This window comes from Cottoperca gobio, chromosome 5 (genome assembly GCF_900634415.1).
Source record: "Cottoperca gobio chromosome 5, fCotGob3.1, whole genome shotgun sequence".
NCBI lineage: Eukaryota > Metazoa > Chordata > Actinopteri > Perciformes > Bovichtidae > Cottoperca > Cottoperca gobio.
The window spans coordinates 5,748,159-5,774,037 of record NC_041359.1 but is presented as its reverse complement, the minus strand read 5'-3'; the positions used below and the strand labels follow the sequence as shown (position 1 = coordinate 5,774,037).

At 42.3% G+C, this 25,879-nt stretch overlaps 1 protein-coding gene across 3 annotated transcripts in view; it reads right to left on the bottom strand.

Moving 5' to 3' along the window:
• LOC115008655 (forkhead box protein P1-B-like) overlaps positions 1-25,879 on the bottom strand; it is a 155,825-nt gene that overhangs the window by 76,887 nt on the left and 53,059 nt on the right. For 2 of the 3 annotated variants that reach the window (XM_029432380.1, XM_029432377.1), the window contains 2 exons: positions 23,689-23,755; positions 6,613-6,785 (listed from right to left, as the gene is read on the bottom strand). In XM_029432380.1, coding sequence (XP_029288240.1) covers positions 6,613-6,771 — 159 coding nt within the window. In that variant the 5' untranslated portion in view covers positions 6,772-6,785; positions 23,689-23,755. Of the gene's footprint in view, positions 1-6,612; positions 6,786-23,688; positions 23,756-25,879 lie in introns of those variants that run through there. The other variant, XM_029432378.1, reaches the window with a different exon arrangement.

The following is a 25,879-nucleotide window of genomic DNA, read 5'->3' as shown; positions in this document are numbered from 1 at the left end:
TCTCACAGAATCAGAGCATTGCACAAACGCTCTTCAGAGTGGATGAATCTAAGCCGCTGGCTTTATGTTTAGGGTGGACAGAGAAAACAGAAGGAGAAAAAAATAACATTCTGTGTCCTTTATATTTCTCTGTAATTGCTCATTTTAAAAGACAATGTAGCCGATCACATGATATAGGTCATTTATTAAATGGGCTTCAAAGAGCACAAAATAGTGTGTGATTGACATCTCAGTTCAGCAGCAGAGGAATGACTGTTAGCCTCGGTTAATAGATAGCATTTATGGGCCATGATTAAATATTTGTTCAGTTGTATTACAACAGGAACATAAAACTTTGACACTGAAATGACTGGAACTGTGTGTTTGAATGCATTGAAGCACAATATAAGTGATGAAGGAGAGCAGGAGGGTTTACCAGCTGGACCTTGTAGAACAACCAGGCTGTGTCTGACCTGCTCCTTGTTTGCCAACCAAACACAAAGAGAGGAAGAGATTAAGGAGTTTACATAATGTTTTGGTCTTTCATAAAAAGTTTCCACTCGGGTTTTCTTATGCACAAATTGAAAATGTGACATTACACAATCACATTACTCACATGCATGTTAATACACTTTCTGTTTCCTTTCTTTTGTGTTGGAATGTGAGTGTGTGTGTGTGTGTGTGTGTGTGTGTGTGTGTGTGTGTGTGTGTGTGTGTGTGTGTGTGTGTGTGTGTGTGTGTGTGTGTGTGTGTCAAACAACTCCTGTGATCCCCCTCCTGCTGCCCACATAAGCAGGGTGTGTAAACAGGATGTCGAGCAACAGTCAACTATTTTAAACTGTGGCTCTGGCACACATGCAACCTGCGCTTCATCTCTTCCCAGTCGGAGAGCGTCGGCTGGAGGTAGACTCAACAAAATGGATGAGTTCATGGGCTGGCTGTCTTGGAAGGCATCCATAAGACAAAGGAGAGGTACTGGGTGGTTTACCTCCCAAAACCTCACTAACAAAACCTGGGTGACAACAGGATTTGAAAAGTTGTACCTAGACTAAACAGATTTCTTTTGTGATTAGAAAAAAGCATGTAGCTGTGTTTAAAAAGCAATATGATTCAAGAGGAGCTTAAGCCTGAGTAAAAACAGTCGTGATATTTTCAGTGAAACAGGCCAGGTTTTCTTTCCCTTTAATAAATATTTCCCCCTTTTTCCGACATAGCAGCGCATCACTGATCAATTTTCACCTCCATCTGTGTGATTATTAATCAGATCACACATCAATTGCCAGAACCAGCAAAGAAATTCAGCCTGTAATAAAACTGTCATGTGCTGTGGTATAAAGACAGATGTTGCCAGTTGTGTGATAACATAATTAAACTGTTCAGTGAGGGATTCCATAAAATTATTCAAATTGGACGAGCACTATCATTTTACCAATAAAGCAATTTAGGGCAATATGCAGTGTCATAACACTGATGTTATCCTCTCCGCCAGATTTTCCAATAAGTTGGAGCCTCTGCTTGGCCTCCAGTGACAATATGAACAGTATACATGAAGATACCTGAGAGCTTCGAGAGATGGAGGAGTATGCACGGAGAGACCGCGGGGACTCGGATGCTTTCAGTGTGATCCGCTCTGTAGGTGCACACTTGCCACGGTATGAGTGTGTGAGTTAAGCCGCTGTCGCACATAGTTCCCCGTAAATTACTGTGATAACCTTTCAGGTACAGCAAGTGATTTTCTCTATTCACACAATGCCAGGATAGATGGCGCAAGGGACGGTACAGCAGATGGGGTAAGCAAAACACTTACGGATGCCAACCGCCATAAAACTCAACAGAAGAAGAAGAAGGGGCGAAGCCGGATGTGTACGCGACGGAAGACTAAATATCAAATATCAAAAATATTGTGTTTGTTTATAAACATACTAAACATAGTCTGACAATTGACGATTGAGGCAGTCGACAAAATGATGGGGATCAGTGGGAGGGGGGCAGATGCACCCGGCACTTTATAGAAAGTCTGTGTGTTTTTAAATGAAAAGACGAGACATGGAAAAGTTACTCTCAAAAAACATCATAAGAGAGCGCCACATCGCTGCTTATGTGCTCTCAGTTGCAACACAGCGGTCCCGACATTTTCCCTGATATGTTACTAAATCTTGAGGTGGGAAATTGGCAGCACAGATTTCCCAGAATATCGATCCACATGACCTCATGCCGGAAATAGATAGCTTGCATGTTTGAAAGGGACTTCAGATGGCATGGCTCATGAAGTAAGCACAGGCCCAATGGGATAATGCACCACAGCTATTGGTCAAAAAGCACCCAGAGCAAAGAGGCCTTTATTACACTTGTCAAATATTCAGCACTGCACAGATATAGAACTCTGCAGTAGAGCAAATACAGAGATAATGGCAGGAATCCAATTCAAAAGGGTTTATATGTGTACTGTATGTCTGTGTGTTTCTGGGTGTGTACCTGTCTGACTGTGATAGTGAGGCTTATCATCTAGCACCTCCTCCTGAAGCCGAGCTTGGTGACGGTGGCAAAGACGTGCATTTGCACCTTCTCAAGCCTCCACTAGGGACCATGTAAGCCCCTGCATTATGCAAACAGGAAACCTGTGCCCGCTCAGCTCTTTCTGCGGCCACTGTTCTGCGTGTCACTCTCTCCTCTCTGCACACGCGACACGACGGACACCTCAACCACGCAGGCAGAGAGGAAGAAGAGAAAAAAAACTGGCTGGCCTTATCTTGCGTTGTGTAACAAAGCTTTAAAGGCACTTGTTTGACAAAGCAGACTTGCAATAAAAGAAAAGCAATTATTCATCTCATATTTTTTTCTTTCGAGATATTGTTATGGGGATTTGTACAGTATCACTGAGAAGAAGAGACAGGCTGATATTTTAGAAATCTCTCTAACTTGATTAAAAGGGCTCTTCTAACAGGCAGGATATTAATATTTAATGCTCTACAGTTGTATCAGTTGAAGCAAATTTCAAGTGAAGGAATCTATTGCATGGTTAAACATGTGAGATGTTATAAATGCTTTGCTGGAGTTGACCATATATCACAGGAAATATGTGAATGTCCTGAAGGCAGCAGCTCAAAAAGCGAAGACAAAATCATTGGTTATTTGGCCGACTACATAACACAGCTTCCTGTTGCAAAATCATTTAAATCACAAAACACTTGCAACACTCCTCTTTTGTACTATTGTTTGTGTTGTGTTTTTTGCTCCGCTACAGTATCTTCACTTCCTCATGAGGATAACGTTAAAACCACAACTTCTGCAAAGCAAACAAAAACACAGAGAAAATAAACACAGTTCTGGGGCAAACACTTGAAAAATATGTTGTATTCATGTTATAAAAAGAACAACTGAGCATTTCCACAGCATCTTAGAGAGAGAAAAAGAAGCGAGACGGTGCCTTCTTTTCATCCCTTACTTCTTAACACAGTATTTGACTTACTAATAGAGATGCTTAAATCGAGCTTATGGTCCACTTCCCCCAAATCTGACTAGTCTACAAGATGAATTCCCCTGTCAGGATGAAGATGATCAAACAGATTACAATTATTTCATCCCCCATCTTTATTAATGAGGACTGTCTTTCATAGTTATGTTCCCTAATAAGAATAAATGATATGCCACTGCCAGGTTTGTTGTTCCCGCTCACTCAGGGGACTCTCACACGTTTGCTCTTTGAGTCAGAGACGAGTCTAGATTGATTTTTGCGTCACCTAAAGGGGTAATAGCATATTGGATGTTGTGAAGAACAAAAGAAAAGCAAAAAGAAAGACCTTCAGTGTGTCAGTTAGATGCGTATTAGTGCAAACCGCAAATACGACTTAAAAGAAAAGACTCTGAAATGCCACAGAAGTAAAAAGTTATCAAGTAATTGAGCGAAGATCGTAATGCCCTAGGGACAATTAACATGGTTCATGGTGCATGAGTGAAAACCCTGGGTTAGTCTAATGGGAGAATAAAAAGACTGCCTGCCTTCCCAGTAACACTAGCCTGGTAAGTAGCCTATCAAAGCCCAGTGTCAGGAGCTGAGAGTGAGACATCTCATCCTCCGTCCCCATCCATGCGCCATTTATCACACACAACAATTAATACGCCTCCCTCTGTTTCAACTCCAACCGCAGGCCACGGAAATTAACTACTGGATTTGTTCAAAAGGCATGAAGCAAAAAGCGCTTGCTATTTACCGCAGTAGAAAGCAGAGGGCAGGAAATGCGGCTGTAATACACTGAATTGGGATGGAGGGGTTTGCTCGTTTTTCCTTCCTTTTAAATGGCAGGGCAGATCGTGGAGAGTAATAGTTCTTTCTGGATGACTAGAAAACAGGAAGCATGCTTGGACGACTGGCTTTGGTCTAGCGGGGAGGCTTTATTTCCATCCCTTCTTGGTGTCAAGTGCACATCCATGACACATTTCTCTCTCTCTCTCTCTCCCTCTCCCCTGTGTCAATTCATCAAAGTTGTAACCCTGTTGTCTTTGCAGAGCGAATCAGAATGCGCCCCTGGCAAAGAATGAAGGAAAAGTCAACAGGAATTAAGTTTCAGTGCAACTGTTTACTCAACTGTGGCCTGCAGTTATTGAAATGTTATCCATGGTTTTGTGTGACTACTGCAGTAATGAATTCAGTATGGCTGTGATTTTCTCACTGACGACATGCTCATTTTGAGCTGGAAAAAGAGGGGTGGGAGGAGGGGTCTGGAGCTGGGGGAGGGGGGAAGACGAGCAGATCTGTTAAGGCCTAAAGAACTAAAACACTGAGACACACTCGTTCTACTTCCTGGTCAGTTTTAAGGATTTGTATTTGTTTTTAATGTTGTTTATAACTCCAGCTACAGTCATAAAGCTTAGGTCATATTTCAGGCAACACTAAATGCAACAATGAGAGATATGCAGAAACCTATAGGTTCACAACCTGACTGCTTTACTGTATTATGTGGTAGTTTTAATCATAAGGCCTGAACATAACGTGGATTTTAAACTGTGTTAAAGCTGCAAGGAATATGAACTGCTGAGAACAGCCACATGGAAGTGTTATTTGACAATTTTTCATCGTATGATTAAATTAAATGTTTCAAAGCAAGTCATTCTATCAAGCGGAGGTTCAGTTTGCATCTTCATTGTTCAATCTTTTTAAAGTATTTCCATGCAAAGCTGGTGGCCGACATGTTGTTGTGTAGGAAAATAAATGACCGTTGTGCTGCTGAGTTTTGCATCCCAGACTATTTGGTTTACGCCTAGAATGTAACTAGTTTTTCCGGTTATTATATTTCTCTAATCGGCTTCTCCTCTGGTATTTATTACAATACTGTCCCACTTAATTCCCTGAGAAACGTGATTAACAGAGGCGTCCTGTTCCATGGCACACACCATGTACTTCTAAGATGACGGCATCTAAAAAATTGCCCTGGATTGTATGTTTGCCCCTCTGCCAATTATTCATACATCTGTCTACACTACAATAAAAACAGCGTTGGTAAAAGGGGGGAAATAATTAAAATATATAACTAGTCACAATGTAAAAATAATCACTTATGAGGTCATATTATTTATTATTCAAGTGATATATAAGTAGGGCTGAGAAATACACTTGAAGTTAAAGATTTTTCCTGCCATGATAAAACGTGTAAATGCGTATCGATGCATTGCCCTGCGTATTACATCAAGTGAGAAGACAAAATGCTAAGCTGTTTATGAAAAACGTTTCATACTTTGTGTTGTCAAAATGAGATATGAACTAATGTTCTGGTTATCATCAGTTCTGACAAACAGAACTGTGTATCACAATATCATATGTCCCTGATGTCATGATGATTCTGCTGTCAGATGATAATCTATAATAGTGAATTACTGCTCAGCTCTATATGTTGCAGGGCCAAGTCTCCCACGCTCCATGCTGCAGCATTGTTGCCGTCCCTGTGCAAAACGCTGATGGATGTGCTGTGACAACAGACAGTGGCACATAGCCTGTGCATCATCACCAAACAGCTCCTGACAACAACCCTAGTCGTCCTGTCGGATAGACCGAGATAGCAGAAGACACACTGATCTTTTCAATGTTGTTCCCTTAAACGCACTGTCGTGTGCCACACATAACGCTGACACCAACAGAAAGAGCTTGTCTGTTTGCCTCAGAGTCTGAGATGGTGAAAATGTTTTGGGCTTCGTGGACGATAACGCCGGCGCGCATCTCCGCATCTCACTGGTTAACGTGGCAGAGTCTGGCATTAGTTGTGAGTGTGAGGTGTGTTTACAATGAGCCAGGGGAAGATGCTGTCATCCTATTGGATGTCACGGTATCTTAACTGTCTACAAAATCCTGCGACACCTACATACTTAAAATATGTCTGCGATAAATATTTCACCAAAATGCAGATGCTGCATGCTACGATAAACACAACCAAACACAATCACACAGAGAGAGCACTTCCCCGTCTTTAAATATTCAAAAAGGGCCTCAATATACATAAATAATAATAATAATGTGTTTATGTACTAGATGTACTTTGAGGTGAGATTAAATATTAAGTGGCACTTTAAGAGGGGGAAGAAGCCTGCTGTTGACATGTCTTAATAAAGCAAAGACAGGTGCGAAAGGGGGGACTGCTCTACCTGGTGCTGCTGGAGATGCAGGAGGTCAGCTGCAGTCACCTCCATTGACGGCGTGGCACTCTTGGGTCGCCCCTCCCTTGGCCCGCCCTCCACGCTCGCTCCTCCATTTTGATTGGCTGGTCCATTTCTCGTCGCCTCCGTCCCAGAATCTTGCATCATGGCTCAAAAAAAACCTGAGAGAAGACGCAGAAAACAGGGACGGAGAGAAACAGCTGTTAAAACACACAGCAATGAGCTCGCATTTCAACTCCGGGCCAAACTATAAACATCTGTCACATCCTTCCCACACAATTTCACTTTTATTGCAGGTTTCCCTGTTGGTTTGTGCTTCCCTGTGTCTTGTTTGTTTGCTTGTAGCATATGCACTGAGACAAACACACATGCACACGCTCACAGACTTGCTTTTCTACAGAATAATGAACCGCTCCTTAGTTTTGTTTTTTCCGGCGCAGATCCTTTGCAGATGACAAGTCCATATACTGGGCTGGAGAAGTGGGAGTGGGACTCGAGTTTTGTTTGTGTTCTCCATTATGGGGTATATATGCAGGTTGGGGGTCCAGCACACACCGGAGGGGAACTCAACCTGAGCTGAGTGAGAGCAGAGGAGCCCAAGAAAACACTGAACCTCCAAAACAAAACACTTTCTATGGAAATGGATATATTTACTCGCATAGCTCCCAGAAGAACCACAGCAGAATAGCTTTTTAATGGGAAACAGGGCGACAGTGTGAGGCCTGCCAAAGGATCTCCATGAGAAACAGCCAATCTGAGGTCGAGAGAAAACAGTCGAATCCTTCAGGGGTGCTCAATTAACAACAAAATACAGGTCTGAATATAAATAAACCCTTTGACTTGTTGTCTTTCATAACTTAATGCAACTCAAAAGGATAACATGCAAACACTGGCAGTGCAGTTTTGCTTTATGTTAAAATAAGACAGCAGTAATCTGTGTTAAATGTGAATACACAGCTATTTGCTTACATTATACAATCTCTGCTCTGCTTTTGGATACACAAAAGCCAGACACCCCCCCCCACACTTTGTCTCTCTTGGGACAAGTGCAAGTAGTGACGCTGGTGCATTTCTGTGCCTGTCTTCCTCAAATCAGTGGGATGATTTACAGCTATTGTGCGTTGGTGGCACACCTCAGTGGCGCATCGCGTCTAGCCTCCCAATTCCAGGGCGGTTAATGAAGCTGACCAAGTCAGGCAGAAGCGAATTAACTTGGCTGATTAATTATTTATATGAAGCAGAATAAATGCCTTTAAAACACTGGGCCTCATCATGAAAGAAGGTGAAAATGGAACTAAATGCAGATTTATGGTGTTGCATTTAAGGCATGTAATGGGAAGAGCCAATGCGAGTTAATGTGCGCTCAACTACGCGGGCACGGCGTCTCCAGAGGTGCAGATCTAAACAAGATGCAGACACACACCCAGACACCGTGGGGACACACACTCAGGCTGACAGATAGGAAATTGAGGTTGACAACTTGTCACAGAAGAATATTTACAGAGCATAGGTGAGATAATAATCTAGATATGGGATGATTAAGAAAAATAAACAGTAGTATAAGCAGTGCTGCTCATGGTTCTGGAATAGTCTCACAGCTCAGTGTGGGCTACGGTGAGTTAAAAACAGTACCAGAACAAAAATGAAAACCAAAGTTCACTATGGTTTACAGCTCCTCTCCTGTAGAAGCCCTCCTTGCAAGAAGCATATCCGAGTGAGTCATCTGACACTGAGGCCTGTGCCGGTTCAGTTGTGTGTCACAACGCCCACACACTCAGGGGCCTGTCTGAGCAGCTCGGGCCCGGCCTACAGGCCCCGTTCTCTGGGCTGGGGCTAGAGCCGGCCCCCCTCTCCCTCCAGACAGATGTTGACCCGGCTCACCCCTCCAGTCTGGCACGGCCTCCCTCCATAATGGGATTTTCTAAACAAGGAGTGAGCAGGAGGAATACTGCGGGATTTGATGCAGCCAGCCACAACTCCATCTACAGGCCCTCGCTCGCACCAACTCCCCTTCTGAAACACCAATTAGAAACACACATTCTCGGGCGAAATTAAATGCCATTTGAAATAAACCATGGGCTGACGTTATTCACCCCCATTTATTTTTCAAATAAAAGAGATTTTTTCCACATGCAGAAAAAAAGAAGGGTCTGCTTTCTTTTTTTTCCAAAGCTCCATAAAAAGGGGGGAAAGTAATGGCTATTATACATGCACTGTCATTCCATGCAAAATTTTCATAATTATAACGGAAAGGCGTAAATTTCCAAATGCATGGCATCTCCAAAAGTAATCAAGAAAATGAGCCGCGGGGCTATTTTAATGTATGCAAAACTAGTGACCCACAATAAAGGAGGGAAAGGCTACAATGAATGCAAAGTAATGCGCGCATGCTTGGAACCGGCACTGATGAGGGGATGGCTAAAATTAACACCCAATTAATTTTCGAATTGACAAACAAATGAAACCCATAAATCTACTTTCTCATTAAATTCACCACAGAATAATTCAAAGCTGCAATATCGTGAGAGAAAGAATTGGAGGAAAAAGGAAAATGGGCATTATCCATCATAAATATCAAGAAGATAGGAAAAAGCTTTATTAGAGAGTTGTGCTGATAACAATGTTAATCTGTGAAGCACTGAGGCAGGGACGCCATCATCAGCTGGGGCCCGAGCAACTCGACCACGTGACTTGGCCCTGCGTATGTTTATCTAGCTATTTATTTTCACTTTGCTCAGGGGATAGCCTCGTCTGCGATAACTTAAAAACCTTCAAGTTTTTCCATCCGTTCCATTTATAAAACACGTACTAATTCAGCTGTAATTAGGGGTCAAGTGTCCTGCTAAAAGGGGTGCAGTTACTGGGGTTAAAAGCATATGCATTCATGCTCCAAACACAAACATTTCAACATAAAACAATACACAAAAGGAGACATGAGAAAATAAAACACATATTGTTATTAATGGAGCATGTCAGCTCCTTTTCTCTGAACTCTAAAAATAGTTTCAAACATAATTGAAATAATGGAAATTCCAAGAGATGAAAACAAGACAACAACAGTTCGTACAGAAAGAACTGGCTGTGCTGTTGATTATTAGATGCCTGTCTGTTCTTTGGGGGGAGTTGCTTGCAAAATAAAACAAGTATTTGGAACAAACACTGGATAATAAAAAAGGTCAGAGTTTCAGTTTGTTTACAGTTTGTTTTGTTTTCCCTGCCTCAAATATGGGGAGTACAGTACAAACAAAAGTCACGTGTCTCCCACCTGACCAGACAGGTTGAAGGTTAAGAACAGCCGGCAGCCAGAGCTCATCAGCCCTGCCTCTCCCCCCCCCCTCCTCGCTGCCTCTCCTCCCCCCCCTCCTCGCTGGAAATCTAATGCCTGTCCCCCTGTCATGCTTGCCTGGAATTCAACAGCTCAAAGAAGTCAGCAGTCGATTCAAGGTAGGGTCGGCCCGTGCAGCTGTGCTTTGACCCTTCTCCGTGTTCTGTTTTTCTTTATTGCTCATGACAGTAAAGCCTCAGCGGCCACCTGCTTCGATTCACAGAGTTCTCACACAGCCCTTGTTTACACAAGCACACAACAAAAGCACAACATTTCTTGAGAGGAGATAAAGATACACCAAGGAGGAGACAATGGGAAGAGGTTCAATTTAGAGCTGTTTATATTTGGCCCGCTTGCTAGACTAGACAACACATCAGCGTATACCAAAGGTACAACAACAGAATGCTTCTCAAGGTTTCTTAACAGTCTTATGTTCTGCTGTATTTTGTCTCCTGATTCTAGGGGAAAGTCAAAGGAAAAACACGAGCTGTCTGTTAAATAATCCACCTTCACAACCCTTATTACTGAAACGAAATTACTCCAACATAGGGGCTGTCACAAGAACCAGTGTTTGGGTACAAAATCAATATCAAAATTACCTGGTATCGAATTGGGTATTGAGAATCGTGGAATATCAGTGGTATTGATATGGACTACTTAATTTCTGGTATCGTGACGTCCCTACTCCAACAGACATAGAAATTGGGCTAAATTCCAATAAACTTTCCAAACTGTAGTCAAACATCCTTCCACATAGTATCTGCAAACCAGAACCACCTGCATCAAAAAGACTCAATGTGGACTCTCTTGTCGCTCTGACTACAATCCTCAGTCAGCTCTCTGCAGAGAGGAGCTAACGGCAGGAATGACATTTTGCCAAAGGAGACTTCACAGTCAGACCAAACAACCATGTAATCTTGTCAACCACTTCAACCAAGTCACAGATAAGCAAAGCATATCTCCAGACTGCTGCGACAGTATAGTATGAACACGCACGCCAGCCCTTGCAACTAATACCTCAATCCCAAACCTCTCATCCTTGCACCACACGAGACACAGAAGCGTTTTCCAAGTTCTTCCCAGACCTTGTACGGGGTATAAGCAGACCACTCATGCTGGCAAACAAAGCAGCTGTTTGTTTAATAAGTGATTGCTGCCATGGCTACAGTAAACAGGAGGAGCTGGGGTTTTGTGTTTATGAACAAACACATCTCCTTGCATGAGCCATTTAATATTAACCAGGTGGAATGATCAGCTGATTTCCTTGGTGACACTTGGGGCCGGCATAGTGTAAACAGGTTCTAAACAGGGGGGCAGTCTTTAGGCAATCAAGGTCGATGCAAATGCAGCTTGAGCTAGAATAAACAGCAAGGCAGAAGTCAAGATAAACAAAAAGTCATTCTTCTGACATTTGAAGGCGCATTAAGCTGGTGCGTTGCAGCTGCTCGCCAGCAACCGTGAATGAGAACAAGCTGGGCGAGGACGAGGTGGTCTCCTATGGAAACATATTATTGTCTTCCAGACCCAACAAACAATGGCTCCTCACAACAGCGCAGCGAGGAACTTGTAAAAACATGTTAAACATTTACCTTGTTCAATTATTCAGTAACTGGGTTTGTGGAAATAACAAAGGATGTCTGAGGGGCTCCGAGAGCTGGCACTCACAACATCAGGGTATGGAGTGGAAAAAACAACAACAAAAAGGGATTGGGTGGAATTGAACGGACACAAATGTTATATATCATAAATAAATCAAAGTGCATGCCATGAAACTTCAACCGATCGCAAGTTATTCCGAACACTTTATTGTTCAAAATAAAGTAGTGATTACAAAAGACGAGGTAGGTAATGTAGTGTAGGGACTCTTCAAGCTGCATGTCACCTTGACCATGAATTTGTCATGAATACAACAACTTGCCATCTGCTGAGCTGAAGACATCCAATGAGGCTTCCCTACCCAGAATCCATAGTTTTCTGTCTGTACTTCCCCTACTGATTTTATTTAGTCCCCCCCAAAAAAGCTACCCCCATGTAAGAGAGGCATAAAATATGAGCAAGGGTGCCAAACACATATTTATAACACATTGCGAGGACTGTGATAGGATTCTCAAGCATGAAATCTACATCCAAAAGTATTACTGCACCAAGAGCAGAGGAAAAGGGGCTCGACATCCAAGCAGTGGTGAGTATGATGATTCATGTGAATATCGACCTATTATCACGCTACAAGCTCAGACGAATTAACAATAAGAAAGGTTCTGGCAGGAAGACTCCGGTGGTGAATCCAAGTAGATCCATAATTTCAGTAAATACACAAACCAGTTTGTCTCCTTTGCATGGAGCCAAGCAAGAATCACCTCAAGTGTAAAGGCCTGCTGTGCACAGACAATGACGGAATGTGCCAAAGTAAGGCAGGCCATGGTATTTTTAGTACAACTAGGGCTGATGGAGACTGAGTAAATAGAGAAGTCTAATGAGTTTAAATCTGGTTGTACATGAATGGAATAGTAATTCTGGGATGTGGAGCCTCTTTTAGGAGTGGTTCGCCACACATTTTCTCAGCGACTCTCCTTCATTTGACTTTGATAATCCCGTTCACATGTGGCCCACGCCCATTAACACTGCAGCGAGAGGACAGACACCAGGAGACAAGGGGCCTCTTTTTCTGACCACAGGCTCAATGCACAGGCATTGCTTCCCTCAAGCTCCTCTTACCAATTAGACCTGTCAAACATGCATACCCAAGGAAAAACACAACTTCAATCTATCAGCATCCTATGGGATCTGCGAAAGCGCTTATTGTTTTAACATTACTTAAAGTGTGTCATATATTTTTAATCATTTTTACTAGAAATCATGGAAGGGCTGTTCCCAGTGGGTGTGGCAATGCGAACTCGTGGAGAGGAAATGTGTCAGATGCATTTTCATGGGAAAACCAAGTTTAGCCTTAACAAACTTGTTTAATTAATATTGCGTACCTATGCAAAGAGAGGCCAATATTATTAGAGCTGCTGTCAACTCACTGGAGTGCATGGTGTCGGCTGACAACATGTAGCCTGATCATTTTTTTGGGAATAGCTTTGCAGTTCTGTTAAATCACCAAGACAGACTTGTGGTAAACCGCAGCTCTACACACAAAGTAAGCTGCTAATTACTGTTGAGTAAGTCATCAAGTGTGGTGGATGCATTTATTATGATTCCTCTCTCAGTACCAGGCATGATAACTGAAGAAAGTGTGGGCTCTGGCCGTACCCCCGCTATTTAAATGATTCGTAGCACTGTTAAATCTTTCTCTGCAGACACGAACACGCCACAGGTGAAGGTCTCCCACCTCTTTTGCTTAGAGTTACTCACACAGAGTTAAAGTTTAGCTATTGATTTTCCATACGCAATCATTAACCTTTACACATTAAAGTGCAATAGCTATTTCACTTCAATAGGGTCTCACCTGCGACTGTCACCGCTCAGTTACTCTCCTCTTGATATAGAAATGATGATTTGGTGGGTGAAGAATTCCTTCAAAACTGTAACACAATAGCCAGTTTGCTATTAGTCACTGCCATTGCTAAGGGAGTGGCCTTACCCAGTGACCCCTCCTGCTGCTTCTGAAGGAGCAATTGTTCCTCGACGTGCTACCGGGGTCGTTTCAGCCTAACAAGCGTGATATTATTTTAAAAGCCCCAGCTTCCCAGAGAGAGGACAGAGAGGGTTAAAAAGGAAGGGAGTTAGCGCCTTCCATTAAGCAGTTAAACTGAAGATAAAGGGCGAGGGGGCTAAATACCAAAAGACCTTACATGAATTTCTGCCTTTTAATGGAATCAGGTTTTAACAACTCTTTTTTTGTTAAATACAGCCCATGTCAGGAAGATGCGTCCCTCTCGTAAAGCAGCACAATCACAATGTACAGTGGCACTAATACAAGGACATAGTTCATCATGACATTTTCTGCAATTCCCAACTGATTAGGGTCATTATGTTGGAGGCCTGATTTATGTTGTCATTTCCTCTCACCGATCCTGCATCAATGAATCTTAATGAATTGGTAAATAAGGGTGAAGATTACACTGTGTGACACGGCAACATTTCTCACCCTCAACGGCCGAGATTTATGTAGCCAATTAGAGACGAACAGAGAAAATTGGCTTGCAGAAAAATAATATTCTTTATGGTGCAAAATGGAGGAGCATTCTCAGTGAAGGGCAATTGTATTGTCAGTGTTAAAGTCCATAAACCACCCTCCGAAGCAACCTTCAAAACGCAAAAGGGGAGTCTGCGAGCAGGGGACGTAAGGCAGGTTTAGACCATTGTGAGGATACATGTACATACACAGGCCCTGTGCAGAGCCAAAGTCCTTAACATTCACCACGGCCTATCCCACATGTTTGATCAGCATAAATACACCCCTGTGTGACAAACATGTTTACCTTCTCACTACAAACATCAGACAATCAGACACCATGAGGTGCTGCTTCTCTAATGAACACACAGGAGCTTTTTATCCAGGCCAGCCGTGTCCCTCCGTCAGAAATATTCCTCTTTTATACAGACATCAAAACGCATTTGTACAAAGAATAGCAGCCAAATTATTTGCTCTAAACATACAATATTTTTCAATTAGTTTTTTGTGATGGGGAAAACGTGTTAAAAAAACACCCTTCATCTTTTTTTTCAAAGCAGGAATATGAAAACACAATCACCTCTTTGAAGAAATCTCTGATCAACACATAGAAGAGGACATATACATTGTTATTAGGGGCCTCTTTAACTATCCGCGGGTACATCGTTATCACAACATTGATAGTGTTTTTATTTCTCACATGCAGATTAGGGAACGTTGAAGATGATTATGGCGAGGGACAGAACTGTTTATGTGTATCAAGACAAAGTATGAAAACCTTGCCTCGCTTATTAATACCAAGTTCTTAAAAGTGCACTCAGAGTTATAATGAGAGCCTTTATGTATTACATATTGTGACTCGATTTAGTGTGAGGAAGCGGCTCTCCACATCAAACAAGCTGGCCCTGCTATTAGGCACAGGGGCTGAGGGATGCTGTGTGAAAAGGGGTGGAAAATTAAAGCTGAAGCAACGCAGGGAAGGGCTTAATTTACTGGCATGTACAGTATGCAAATGAGATTACTCTCAGCTTAACTGCATCATTTATGTCCATAATAACAGCATCATCATTACAGGGCTCAAATTAAATTACACTGTAATTAGCATATCAAAGTGATTGGTTAAAGTTTAAAACAAATACGCAATTTTGTTAATGAACATCTGTAATCACCGTGTAGACTCTGAGAGAAAACATCCAAAACAAATATGTGTTTTGGAGAAGGGGAGGAATAGCCCTCCCAAACGGCATGTCTGTCAGTGTGTGTGTGTGTGTGTGTGTGTGTGTGTGTGTGTGTGTGTGTGTGTGTGTGTGTGTGTGTGTGTGTGTGTGTGTGTGTGTGTGTGTGTGTGTGTGTGTGTGTGTGTGTGTGTGTGTGTGTAGGATGGGGGTGTTCTACCTGGAGTGCTCCACACTCTCAGGATATATTTCCCAAACTCCATGAGATCAAAGATCCAATTTCCCACACTTGCCACTTTGGGAGCTTATCAATAAAATACTAATCACTTCACGCCTGATTCTGAGAATGGAGCCGCAGCCGAAGGCTTAGGGAAGACTTCCATATCACAAAAAAACACCTCCGCTCTGACTGTCTTTGACTGTTGTTGAATGTGCGCACACTCCTGCACAGGCACATATATAATTTGCAGTTAGGTTTATCCAATACCCCCCCCCCCTGACAAACATGGCGAGTTTTAAGCACTGTGGCTCAGAGAGCACTTCCTCCGACCTCTGACAGAAATCACACACACATTGATGTACCACTTTTATCATATTTATTAGTATATTCAGAGTTCATGATGGATTCCACAACATCAAAAGTAATTTTTTTTTGTTGTTGTTGCTAAATGTCATTTATACTACCACCGAGCCCTATGAATACCTTTGTTCTCCTCTTTCTATTATCACTTCAGGTATTTTGTTATTAATTGAACTAAAAAGCAGAAGGCAGCAGTGGTTTACATCTTCAGAAATGCACTCGTCAAATTTTACAGAAGTGGCATGTTAGTTTTTTCATTAAGAAATCCATTAAAGGGCCTTATTCCTTGCAAGTATGTAAGAGATGTGCCTTTCAAGGTAGAGCTAGGGCAAATCCACTCCATCAGCTAATGATGGCACTCATTACACAGAGAAGCTGGCTAATGAAGGCGCGGTGGCCGGCCGATCCCCTCACCCAGCATAAAGCCCTATGAAATGCTAATATCTCACTTCTAATTAAAGGATACTAAGTCCAAATGCACCTTCACGGCTAGTAGCCGGCAACATAAATTTTATTTTTCAACACTACGCTACACCCGGAGATGTGCCTGAGCAACATTCCATTAATTCATATTTAATACCCCCAGTAGTCCTGCGTTTGCCTTGCTATCTGCCTCTCCTCTCCTTCTCTCCACTCTCACCGTTATACTGTGTGTAGGCACGTCATTATCTAAGAGTCTTTTTTTTTGCTTTTTGTTGGTGCGCATATTACTTTAGAGTGCTTCCAGAAATAAACACATATGCACACATCAGCCTGTGTGTGTGTGTGTGTGTGTGTGTGTGTTTTTGTGTGTGTGTGTGTGTCGCAGGGGAAAGGTCAGGACAAAAACAAAGAGAAAACAGGAAAATATGCCAGTATGGCCCCCTGCTCCACCTGTATACATTTACAGTGTTTACACATCTTTGGTTGTAAATGTGTTTACAAGAAAACCTGCTGCCCTTCTCAGAAACTGACCTTGAAGCCAGTAAACAACCCTTTCACAAAGTTCATTAACGTCAAAGAGGGTATAGTCTTTCCCGTCAGATAAAGCAGCAAAGGTCAGTGCCATTAGCTTATCAACAAAATATAGCTGCAACGGACTGGAAATTATAGTTAGGCCTGGACAAATACTAACCAAATAATGGCCAGTACATCCATGTTTGCTTTAACTGCTAAATGTATGACATAACTGAATTATCACTCGTTAAAAATGTCAGCTTACAAATAATTATTTGACCACTTACTTACTGCTGCCTGTGTGTGTGTGCTTACAGATATAACAGTCACTGTGACTCAGAATATGTATTTACACTGGCTTATTTCTAATAAGATGAATTCTCAAATCTTTACCAGTAATTCAGAAAAGGTGGCCGGTTTTATGCATTTTCAAACAGTGGCATTTTGGATATGCATTTTATAAAAGAAACAGAAAGTATCAGCAGCACACAACAAGCTCTCCTGCATATGACTGCATCGTTTTGCAAATAAAAGACAAACATCAATGTGAACTACACACATTAATACAAAACAATGCTTTCTTTAACTTGCTGTTCTTTTTTTAAATCAATTACTTTTACACTTAGTGCATCTTTTGCCAAAGGGTAGCAGTAAAATGCATGAATTTAAAGGTCAGTGTTAAGAACATATCACATGGCGTCTGTTTGATCCCGGCCCAAGTATTTTCCCAAGGATTCTCTGGCTCTGTGCTGTGTAAATCACGCAGTCTGACCTTCTACATTCCTCATGCTCTGCCCTCCCATTCATCCACAGACACAGATAATACTAGGCAAATATCATAAACGTGAGGATTTTAGGATTGAGGTGACGCTGCCATCATCCTCCACCAACTGGGGAAAAGAAAGCCCATGCATCTGAAAGAACCTTATTTCCAACCTCCTGCCAGACTAACCTGCGGTGAGGTTGCCTGACCCTAATGCCTAATAGCCCACACACTGACGATCCTCGGAGAATACTGCCAGATGATTGGCAATTTGAGTAACGTCCACTTTTATGACTTTGATGACATTTCATCTGGATTTTGTACTGATAACACTGCTCATGCAAAACTATTACCGTCTGCTTGTTTTAAACAAACTACTGCAACAAAAGCTGATCCGAAATCTTTCCTGGACTTTTCCTGGTTAGATCACGACTTTATTCAATCTACAATAAGAAATAACACACTGGCACAAATGGTGCTTCAGGAAAACTTCAGAATGCTATAGTATAGAAGGTATAGAAGGTCTAAGAACGGCCGAGATGTTTCCAGTTCAAACGCGGCCTCGGCTTGGGGCCAGGGCGTGACCTGCAGCTGAACCGGCCTCTGCTCGGACACAGGGAGGAGGGCAGCAGCCACTCCAAACACATCACCCCACCCCCTGATAGATAACTTAGCACAGCAAACAGAGGCCCATCAGTCAACCTGCACATAGCTAACATCAAGACAGGGACAGAGATCGATGGAGAGATTCAGACAAAGAAAGACAGAAGGAAGGGAAGAAAGAGCAGAAGAGAGGGGACAGAGAAGGAGAGGGGTGGGGGGGGGGATACATTGTGAGGGCATCTAACAGTGGAGAGTAGATAAATATCACACGGGAGTCTGCGCCAAGCAGCGTGGAAGGCCAAGTACTGTAAGGCTGTGAAAGCCGGGCTATTTTGCCGAGCTGTGACATTTGTTTCTTATTGTCTAAGTGGCAGCTGAAAGCGTCTCCCTGCGAGGGCCCCTCGGCTCTGCTCTGGGCTGCTTTGACAGGGAGGTAACCATATTAGGACGCGTATGGTAAAGTAAACAATAACATAGTTGCAATGAGATGGAAATTTTTCAGCTAATGGTGTTTGTCATTCCTGTTTTCAGTGCACTGAGCGGCCCTGTGTTTTTTCTAGCCAGCCAGAGAGACTTTGTTTATGAAAACAACGCAGGAGCCAAGGCTAAAACCAGAGCAAAAGAGAAAAACTGTAAATAAATATCAGTTCAACAAAATGCCTCCACCTTTTCATTTGATTACATAAATAAACCCACATTTGGGTAGAAATAGCCTCTCGCTCGCTCAGGCCGTGTCCACACTAAGGCGGCTGGATATGAAAGTGCATATTTCCCTCTCCAGTTTGGCCTTCCCTGCACAGTAATTCACCATCTTTCACAGTTGCAAAACGTACTGTTAAAAAACAGTCTTCAATGGTCTTGTATTAGTACAATCACTACTTCTGTACTTAACATAAAAGACATGGTGATATTGTTTTTTGGCTACAATGAAACACAACAAATCAACTTCCCAGTAATAGCGCTTCATCATTAGGTCCTAACAGTTTTAAGATTCATTAATAGCCAAATCCAGAGATATTTCCGTTAATGTGAATGAACCTGAAAGGGAGCGGCTGGGAGGCGGGGTTTAAGGAAACACTAGTGCCCCTGCTCTATGGGCCCATGGATGCAGAAGATCCGGGTAAGGTTAGACCCAGCAGGCTTCATGAACACCCTGTTCTCTTAAACATCCTTGGTATGTTCTCGAGAAAAAGGTTCCACTCGGCTGCTTAACTCTGATTTAGTATTTAAAATGTGTTAACATTATCCAGACAATCCAACAAGAGGATGAGTGAGAACCTAATTGTGAACCATATGTAATGTGAATCGGAGCAGTGAGCAAACTAATGTTTGAATGAAATAACTGAGATACTATTTGTTATGCCTGCTTTAAAGGGGCTCGTTTCTCAATAATTTCTACAGCATGTTGAGCTATTTAGGAGAAATGTAGCCGTCATTCTGCTTTATGTTTCACTGGTCACTTGCTCCCCTCCCTGTTGTGCGAGTGTGCAAGTGTGGAAAACAAAGACTCAGATATTTTCCAGCCCTCTCGAATAATATCCTACTGCTGACTCACTGGTCAACTATTCAAAAAAAGAGCTTTACCTCAGCATGACGTCTTGCCCAGGTTCAAAGCTCACTGCGTGCCAATGTTCCCTGCGTATTTATACACATACCGTCACCTATAGCTGGAAGTACAGTCCTGTGCTCTCCACATGTTGACTTTCTTTGTTTGGTTTTTTACCCATCTCACTCCAGCTCTCTCTCTCAGCCTCATTCCTAATCTCACACCAAAAACGCAAGCTGTTTATTTGCATACGGCTGAAGCCATTCCATTAAGTAGCCCCACCAGGTGCTTTATCCCTAAAAGGGATTTGTTTTCTAAAATAAACAGGGAAAGCAAAAGGACCGCTAAAGTGATATTTACCATGACATGAAGTGATTGCAACAAAGTCACAACTATCCAAATAAGAATGATTGCACTTTTTTTGAATTCCCTTCTCTAGTCAGACTGGAAACTATAAACAAGTGTCCTTTCTAATGTGTCATAATATATTAATGTATACTATTGTTTTGGGGAGCAGAGGCATATTGTACATATAAATAAAGTTATATTAGATATCCCAGCAGTTATAGTACAGTATATTGTTTGGCAGTAAAGGCAGTCTGGGGTACCACAAAAAAGAAACCTGTATAGTCATTTTGCTCAGAAGACAACAAATCAATCCAAGTTATTAGTTCTATTTCATCTTTTCTGAAGCACAGACACAAGGCCAGAGCTAAAGAAAACAGAGCTTTGACACTTTTTTTCTCACTTCTGTGATTTTCTTTTCATCTCACCGTAAGACAACTCATCTGCGGATGGAATTTGCTTACTTCTTCCGTCTCAAGTCAATCTCGCACAAAGACCGTGTCATGTTAGCTGTCTGCACCTGGTAGCAGGAAGACATTATCAAAGCTCCTCACTCTCCCAGCAGACCAGAGTTTATACGTCCCTCAATATGTTTCAGACCAAAAGAAGACACGTCTGTTTGATGCTGATAGAAAAATAGATTGAAACTTTCCCAACGCGTTTTCCCCCCAAAGAGATATTTTAAGTAGCTTCGAGATAACACATCTGCGATAACATTATCGGTGCGATTCCATTCTACCTCACAGCAGAAGATAATTCACATGAAAGTTGTAGAGGGGATGCAAGAGAGAATAAGAATGTTGCTCTATTGTGTGACATATTGTATTCAACATAAGGCATGCATTTAACTGCGCAAACCCGTTTAATACAGGCGGGCGATCTGCCAGCGTGTGTTCTGATAGCAGCTGATGTGAGCGGAGCATCAGATAGGGAAAGCAGACGGCGACCAGGTGAGGGTGTTTAGAAGGCTTTGACACATCCTGTGATCTCAATCAACAGGAAAAGGCAGAAGCACGCCGCCGCTTTATGGGCTCTGCCTCGGCCTCCATTGTGACGTCTTTGTAGGGACGATAATTTTTCATTTTCACGCTGCCTTGCATCTATTCTGCCTGTCACTGTCTTTAACTACAGCAGCCAAGCTCAGAGAGTAGATTACGGTACTTACAGTGCATGAAAAACACAGCAACAAAACTGCCAGTGACAGGAGCGTTTAACTTTCTTGCTGGAAATCTCCCCCATGTGGCACTTTTGCTACAGCGAGTTGTTTATTATGTTCCGAGCTAGGCATAAGCGATTAAAGGAGCTCTTAAGAATCAAAGTGTTATAAATGCATGGAAACACAGCCAGCTGTAAATGCCACAGAATTAGAAGCTTACTAAGCCTAATACTAATACATGGCAATTTTCAGCTTGATGCTGATATAAAGAAATTACTTTTTTAAAGTAAGCAATAAATGCAGTCAAGGGAGCGATTACGGAGGCCCTATTTTCATCCCGGCATAAATCTGCACACGACCTTTCTGTGGGTCCAACTCATGAATACACTTGTTTATTCTTAACACTTCCATAAAAAAGTGGATTAAATAAAGCAGCCTCAACAGCTAAAACTAAAGCAATATAAACCAAAGCATTTACAAGCAAAGGATGAATTACAAGAAATGAAGTGCTCTTCTCTCCCTTACATGGATTCATGAAATTCAAATGAAGTCCGACATGAGACGATAACATTTTCAAGCCCTTAAAAACAGAGAAACATGTTTTTAGTCATCTGAGGATTCTTCTAAGCAGACGCACTTTTCCGGGAAGTCGGATGTCATCAGGTCTGAATAATTTGGCCAGAGAAAGCCGGCCTAAACCCAGCACACATCAGAGGCACAGATACGTCCATATGATGAGACGCGTTCTATCCTCTTACATTTCAATTATCGATGAATATCCTAAAAAGCATGCTTGGTTCAAAATGTAGACAAAAAGGAGCGCCATGCCTTCACACACACAAACACATACACTGCATTAGAGTCTATTGCGCTGTAAAAGAGCTTTAAACACCAAGACATAGTAATCCCATAAGCTGCTACAGGGATTTCTGCATTAGCGATGCAATCAAAATCACATTGGAAAGTTGTGTCAATCAGTAGGCTGATTTTGCCACATTAACGTTAATTACACAATCATTTCGGAGGATTTCAGGGCTGATCTTACATCTGGAGCAGGCAGCTGAGGGGCCTGCTCGAGTGGACCTGCAGGATAATGCGGAGAATGCACTCCAGATAAACAGCAGCAACAGGAATCCTCCACTTCAATTTGCTCCAAGTCTGTTTTCCAAATGTGTGGGTAATTGTCTGAATCAAATACAAGAGGGAGTGTAGGCTGTTTAACATATTGCGGCGACGAGGGCCTCCTCGTAGAATGAAGAGAAAACTAGTCCTATTTGCTAAATGTAACGATGACAGTTACTGCTGCTTTTGCCAAACTCTACAGGGTCGCTGCAGCAGTTAATATTTAAGATGAGAAAAATGTATCAGTGATGGCTTTTTGTCAAAAAAGTGGCCTGGAAGTGCCATTAACTCTCCTATCTAGGATGTAATTGAAATGATTAACCTACATTTGCATTACACTGTTGCTCAATGCTAAGCGTTTTGTCATTGGGAATCCACTCTGGGTTAAATGGAAAGTTGCAGGTTTCACCTTTTGTAATGCTGTTTAAAGATATATATCATAGGAGGAACACAGAGAATAAGCTGCATCCTTCCTAATTGTTTGGATATCCCTCCATGGGCACGGCATGTTAATGTGTATTGTATTAGTCATTTAATTAAGTCAATCACTAGTTGAACTAGTTGCATCTCACATACTTTGTTGCTTAGAACAGCCTTGTTACTGTTATAGCCTCAAACAAAACGTTCAGTCACAATACGTGTCCTGCCTCTCCACCTACAAGTCACAACGCGTTGACGGAGGGGGAGAGTGACGAGAGACAGAGAAGACACGATAAAGACGGACAAAAAATAGAACGAGAGAAAGAGATGATGGTGAGGATGAAGCTGTATGAGACAGAAAACAGACACACCCCTGAGCTTCTGACACACACACACACACACACACACACACACACACACACACACACACACACACACACACACACACACACACACACACGCACACACACACACACACACACACAGCTAAAGGTTCACATCCTGCAGGGCCCAAAACCTTCTCAGAAAGGGTGCGAGAAGCAAACACAAGATTTGAATGAGCACCCCCCTTGTTTGGTAAACATGGCATTACCGCATTTCAGCTTTTCAGACAAATGTCAACATGTACAAACAGAGATATCTCCGCATTGAGCAAGCTTGTTTCCTACAAGATCTTCCACAGTGCACATAATATAAAACTAGTTAGCACACAAACACCGTCTTACTAACCCCATGTTGACCTTTAGGGGGAACTGTCCCTTTATTACTCACCATGCCAGTCTCACATCCGCAGCTTCTCAAACCACCGACAGAGTGCACCTGTCGAACCAACCCTCTTACCCCGCACATACACACTGCAAAATACAGTACACAAACAAGACAACCCTGTTGCATTCAGTTAATTATTAAGCCAATTCAATACAGCATTCACACACATGCAGGGGACTAGAGTCTGGTGAATGATGGGTGTGTTTACCTTCTACAAGGACTTGCTTATTTAAAGCAATATTCAGTTCCAGCAGTGGTAAAACAGCCTCCTCGCCCTGCGGACACAAAGTCACAAAAATATATTTTTTATAATAATGAAATAATTACCTCGGCACGCCTGAATGCTCGTCAACAGCACCCACAAGCAAGTACATGTGTGTGAACAAAATGCTGCTAATAACAAGTTGCCCACCAGTTGCTGTTGATTAGAAGTGATAACAAAGTCTCGTACAAAGTCTCGTACGTGTTCTGCAAAACCATCAGAAAGAGATCAATTCTCTACATTCCTGTGCTGTTTTACTTCCCTGTGTTTGGATGCAGCGGCACAAGCCACCATTTCAGCTCCGAGCAGAGCATAAGGCTCCTTAAGTTTACTGTCCAGTAGCCTACTATTGTCACTGTCACACACATCCTGGCATTTCCATGTCTGTTAACTACAACTACACCCACTGATGATAACAAATGAACAATGGGGCTGTCTGATGAGGGTGAATGGTTTATTTGCAAGACAAAAATTTTCATAATGCTGACAGTAGAGGCCCTTCTTGCCCCCCTTCTGGTGGTGAGCAAAGTGTACCTGTACCTGCTCTGCTCTGACTCAACTCCCCCTGGGCGGCCCTGATCTGCATGCACACAGCTTTCCTAACTGAGCACTCAACCAAGGCAAGGAAAGAAGAAGAAGAAGAAGAAGAAGAAGAAGAAGAAGAAGAAGAAGAAGAAGAAGAAGAAGAAGAAGAAGAAGAAGAAGAAGAAAGAAACAAAATCTTATTTTTATGGTAAACTGAGGAGTGACTGTGGGGCAATATCTCAGGTGCATTTGAATAAAAGCATTAAAGCAAATCCAAATGTGAAAAAAAGAAAAAAAGAAAAAGAAGCTCCCTCCCAACTCCCTCTGTTCTTTTTTGCCGTTTACATTTGGCAGTCAAAACTGTGGCCAGGCGTTTGTGCAAGTGTTTATCTAAAGCAGACTGAACAAAGATAAAAAAACACACCAGTCCAACTTGCCCAGTTTCAGCATTAATTATGTGTTAAATGCCCTTGTTGAAAACGCGAGTCAACATGCAGCTCACTCTGAACTCTACTGAGGGTTGAACAATCATCGAAAATGGACCATTCCCACACAACTACCCTATTATTGTGATTCATTACACTTCAATTAACATACCATCAATGGAATCGTAAATCAATGGCGAGTGGTGACAAATGACAGATATTTTCAGTTTCAAACTCCTAAACATCATTAATTCCCATCACCTGAAAGAGCCCTGGGAGCTAAATGAGTTTACCCAACGCATAGCATCCATTTAGATAAATGTTCCATCATTTTAATGATGGAACATTTGTATTGGAGCGAAAAGGCAACAACGGGATCCTGAGAGCAGCTGTACGCCTTTTCTCCTTGTAACATAATGCCCGTCTTGTAATGCCTAAACAGATAATTGTCTCCATTTCAAACAGCACAAAGCTGTAATATTGCCATTTAGAACAGTGGGGGTGCGGAGAACGTAGGGTGAGGATAAACAAGCACATGCTGCTTCGCCCGGTTAGGAAAACCAAGCCCATCACACACTCCCACATTGAGATTTTAGGGAATAGAACAACTCGTGGTTGAGATAATTACCCACCTAGGTGGGTTATGTGCATGCTCAGTGAGAGGCACAAGCTGAGAATATGAATCAAAATGCAACAATTTTAAAAGACAAAGGGAACTAAGGAGCATTTTGCAAGGTTTGCTTGTAAAGTCTTGAGAGGATGCTGTAAGAGTTTTGTGTTAGACAGAGTGGAAAATAGGACAAAAGAAAAATCTCACAAGACTCTTGTGTGCAATAGTTAGCATAAGCGTTAGCCTGATACCTTTAGATAGGTACCCTCACGCACCTGTCAGATGGACTCACACACCGCTTCATCCATTCCCAATGTATGATACAAATGTATAACCCCACTCATTATATAAAAGTACTAACTACTTTAACCGTTTATCAATTAACATTACATTTTATTACAGGTCTTTAAGCAGACGCTCTTATCCAGAGCGCCTTAGTGGACAGTCTCCCTGGACCTTGCTCAGGGGCACAATAGTGGCAGCGCTGGTATTGAACTCACAACCATCTGGTGTATTTGGAAGCCATATCACTAGACCACTAGGCCATCACCACTACTTCAGACCAACTATTGTAACT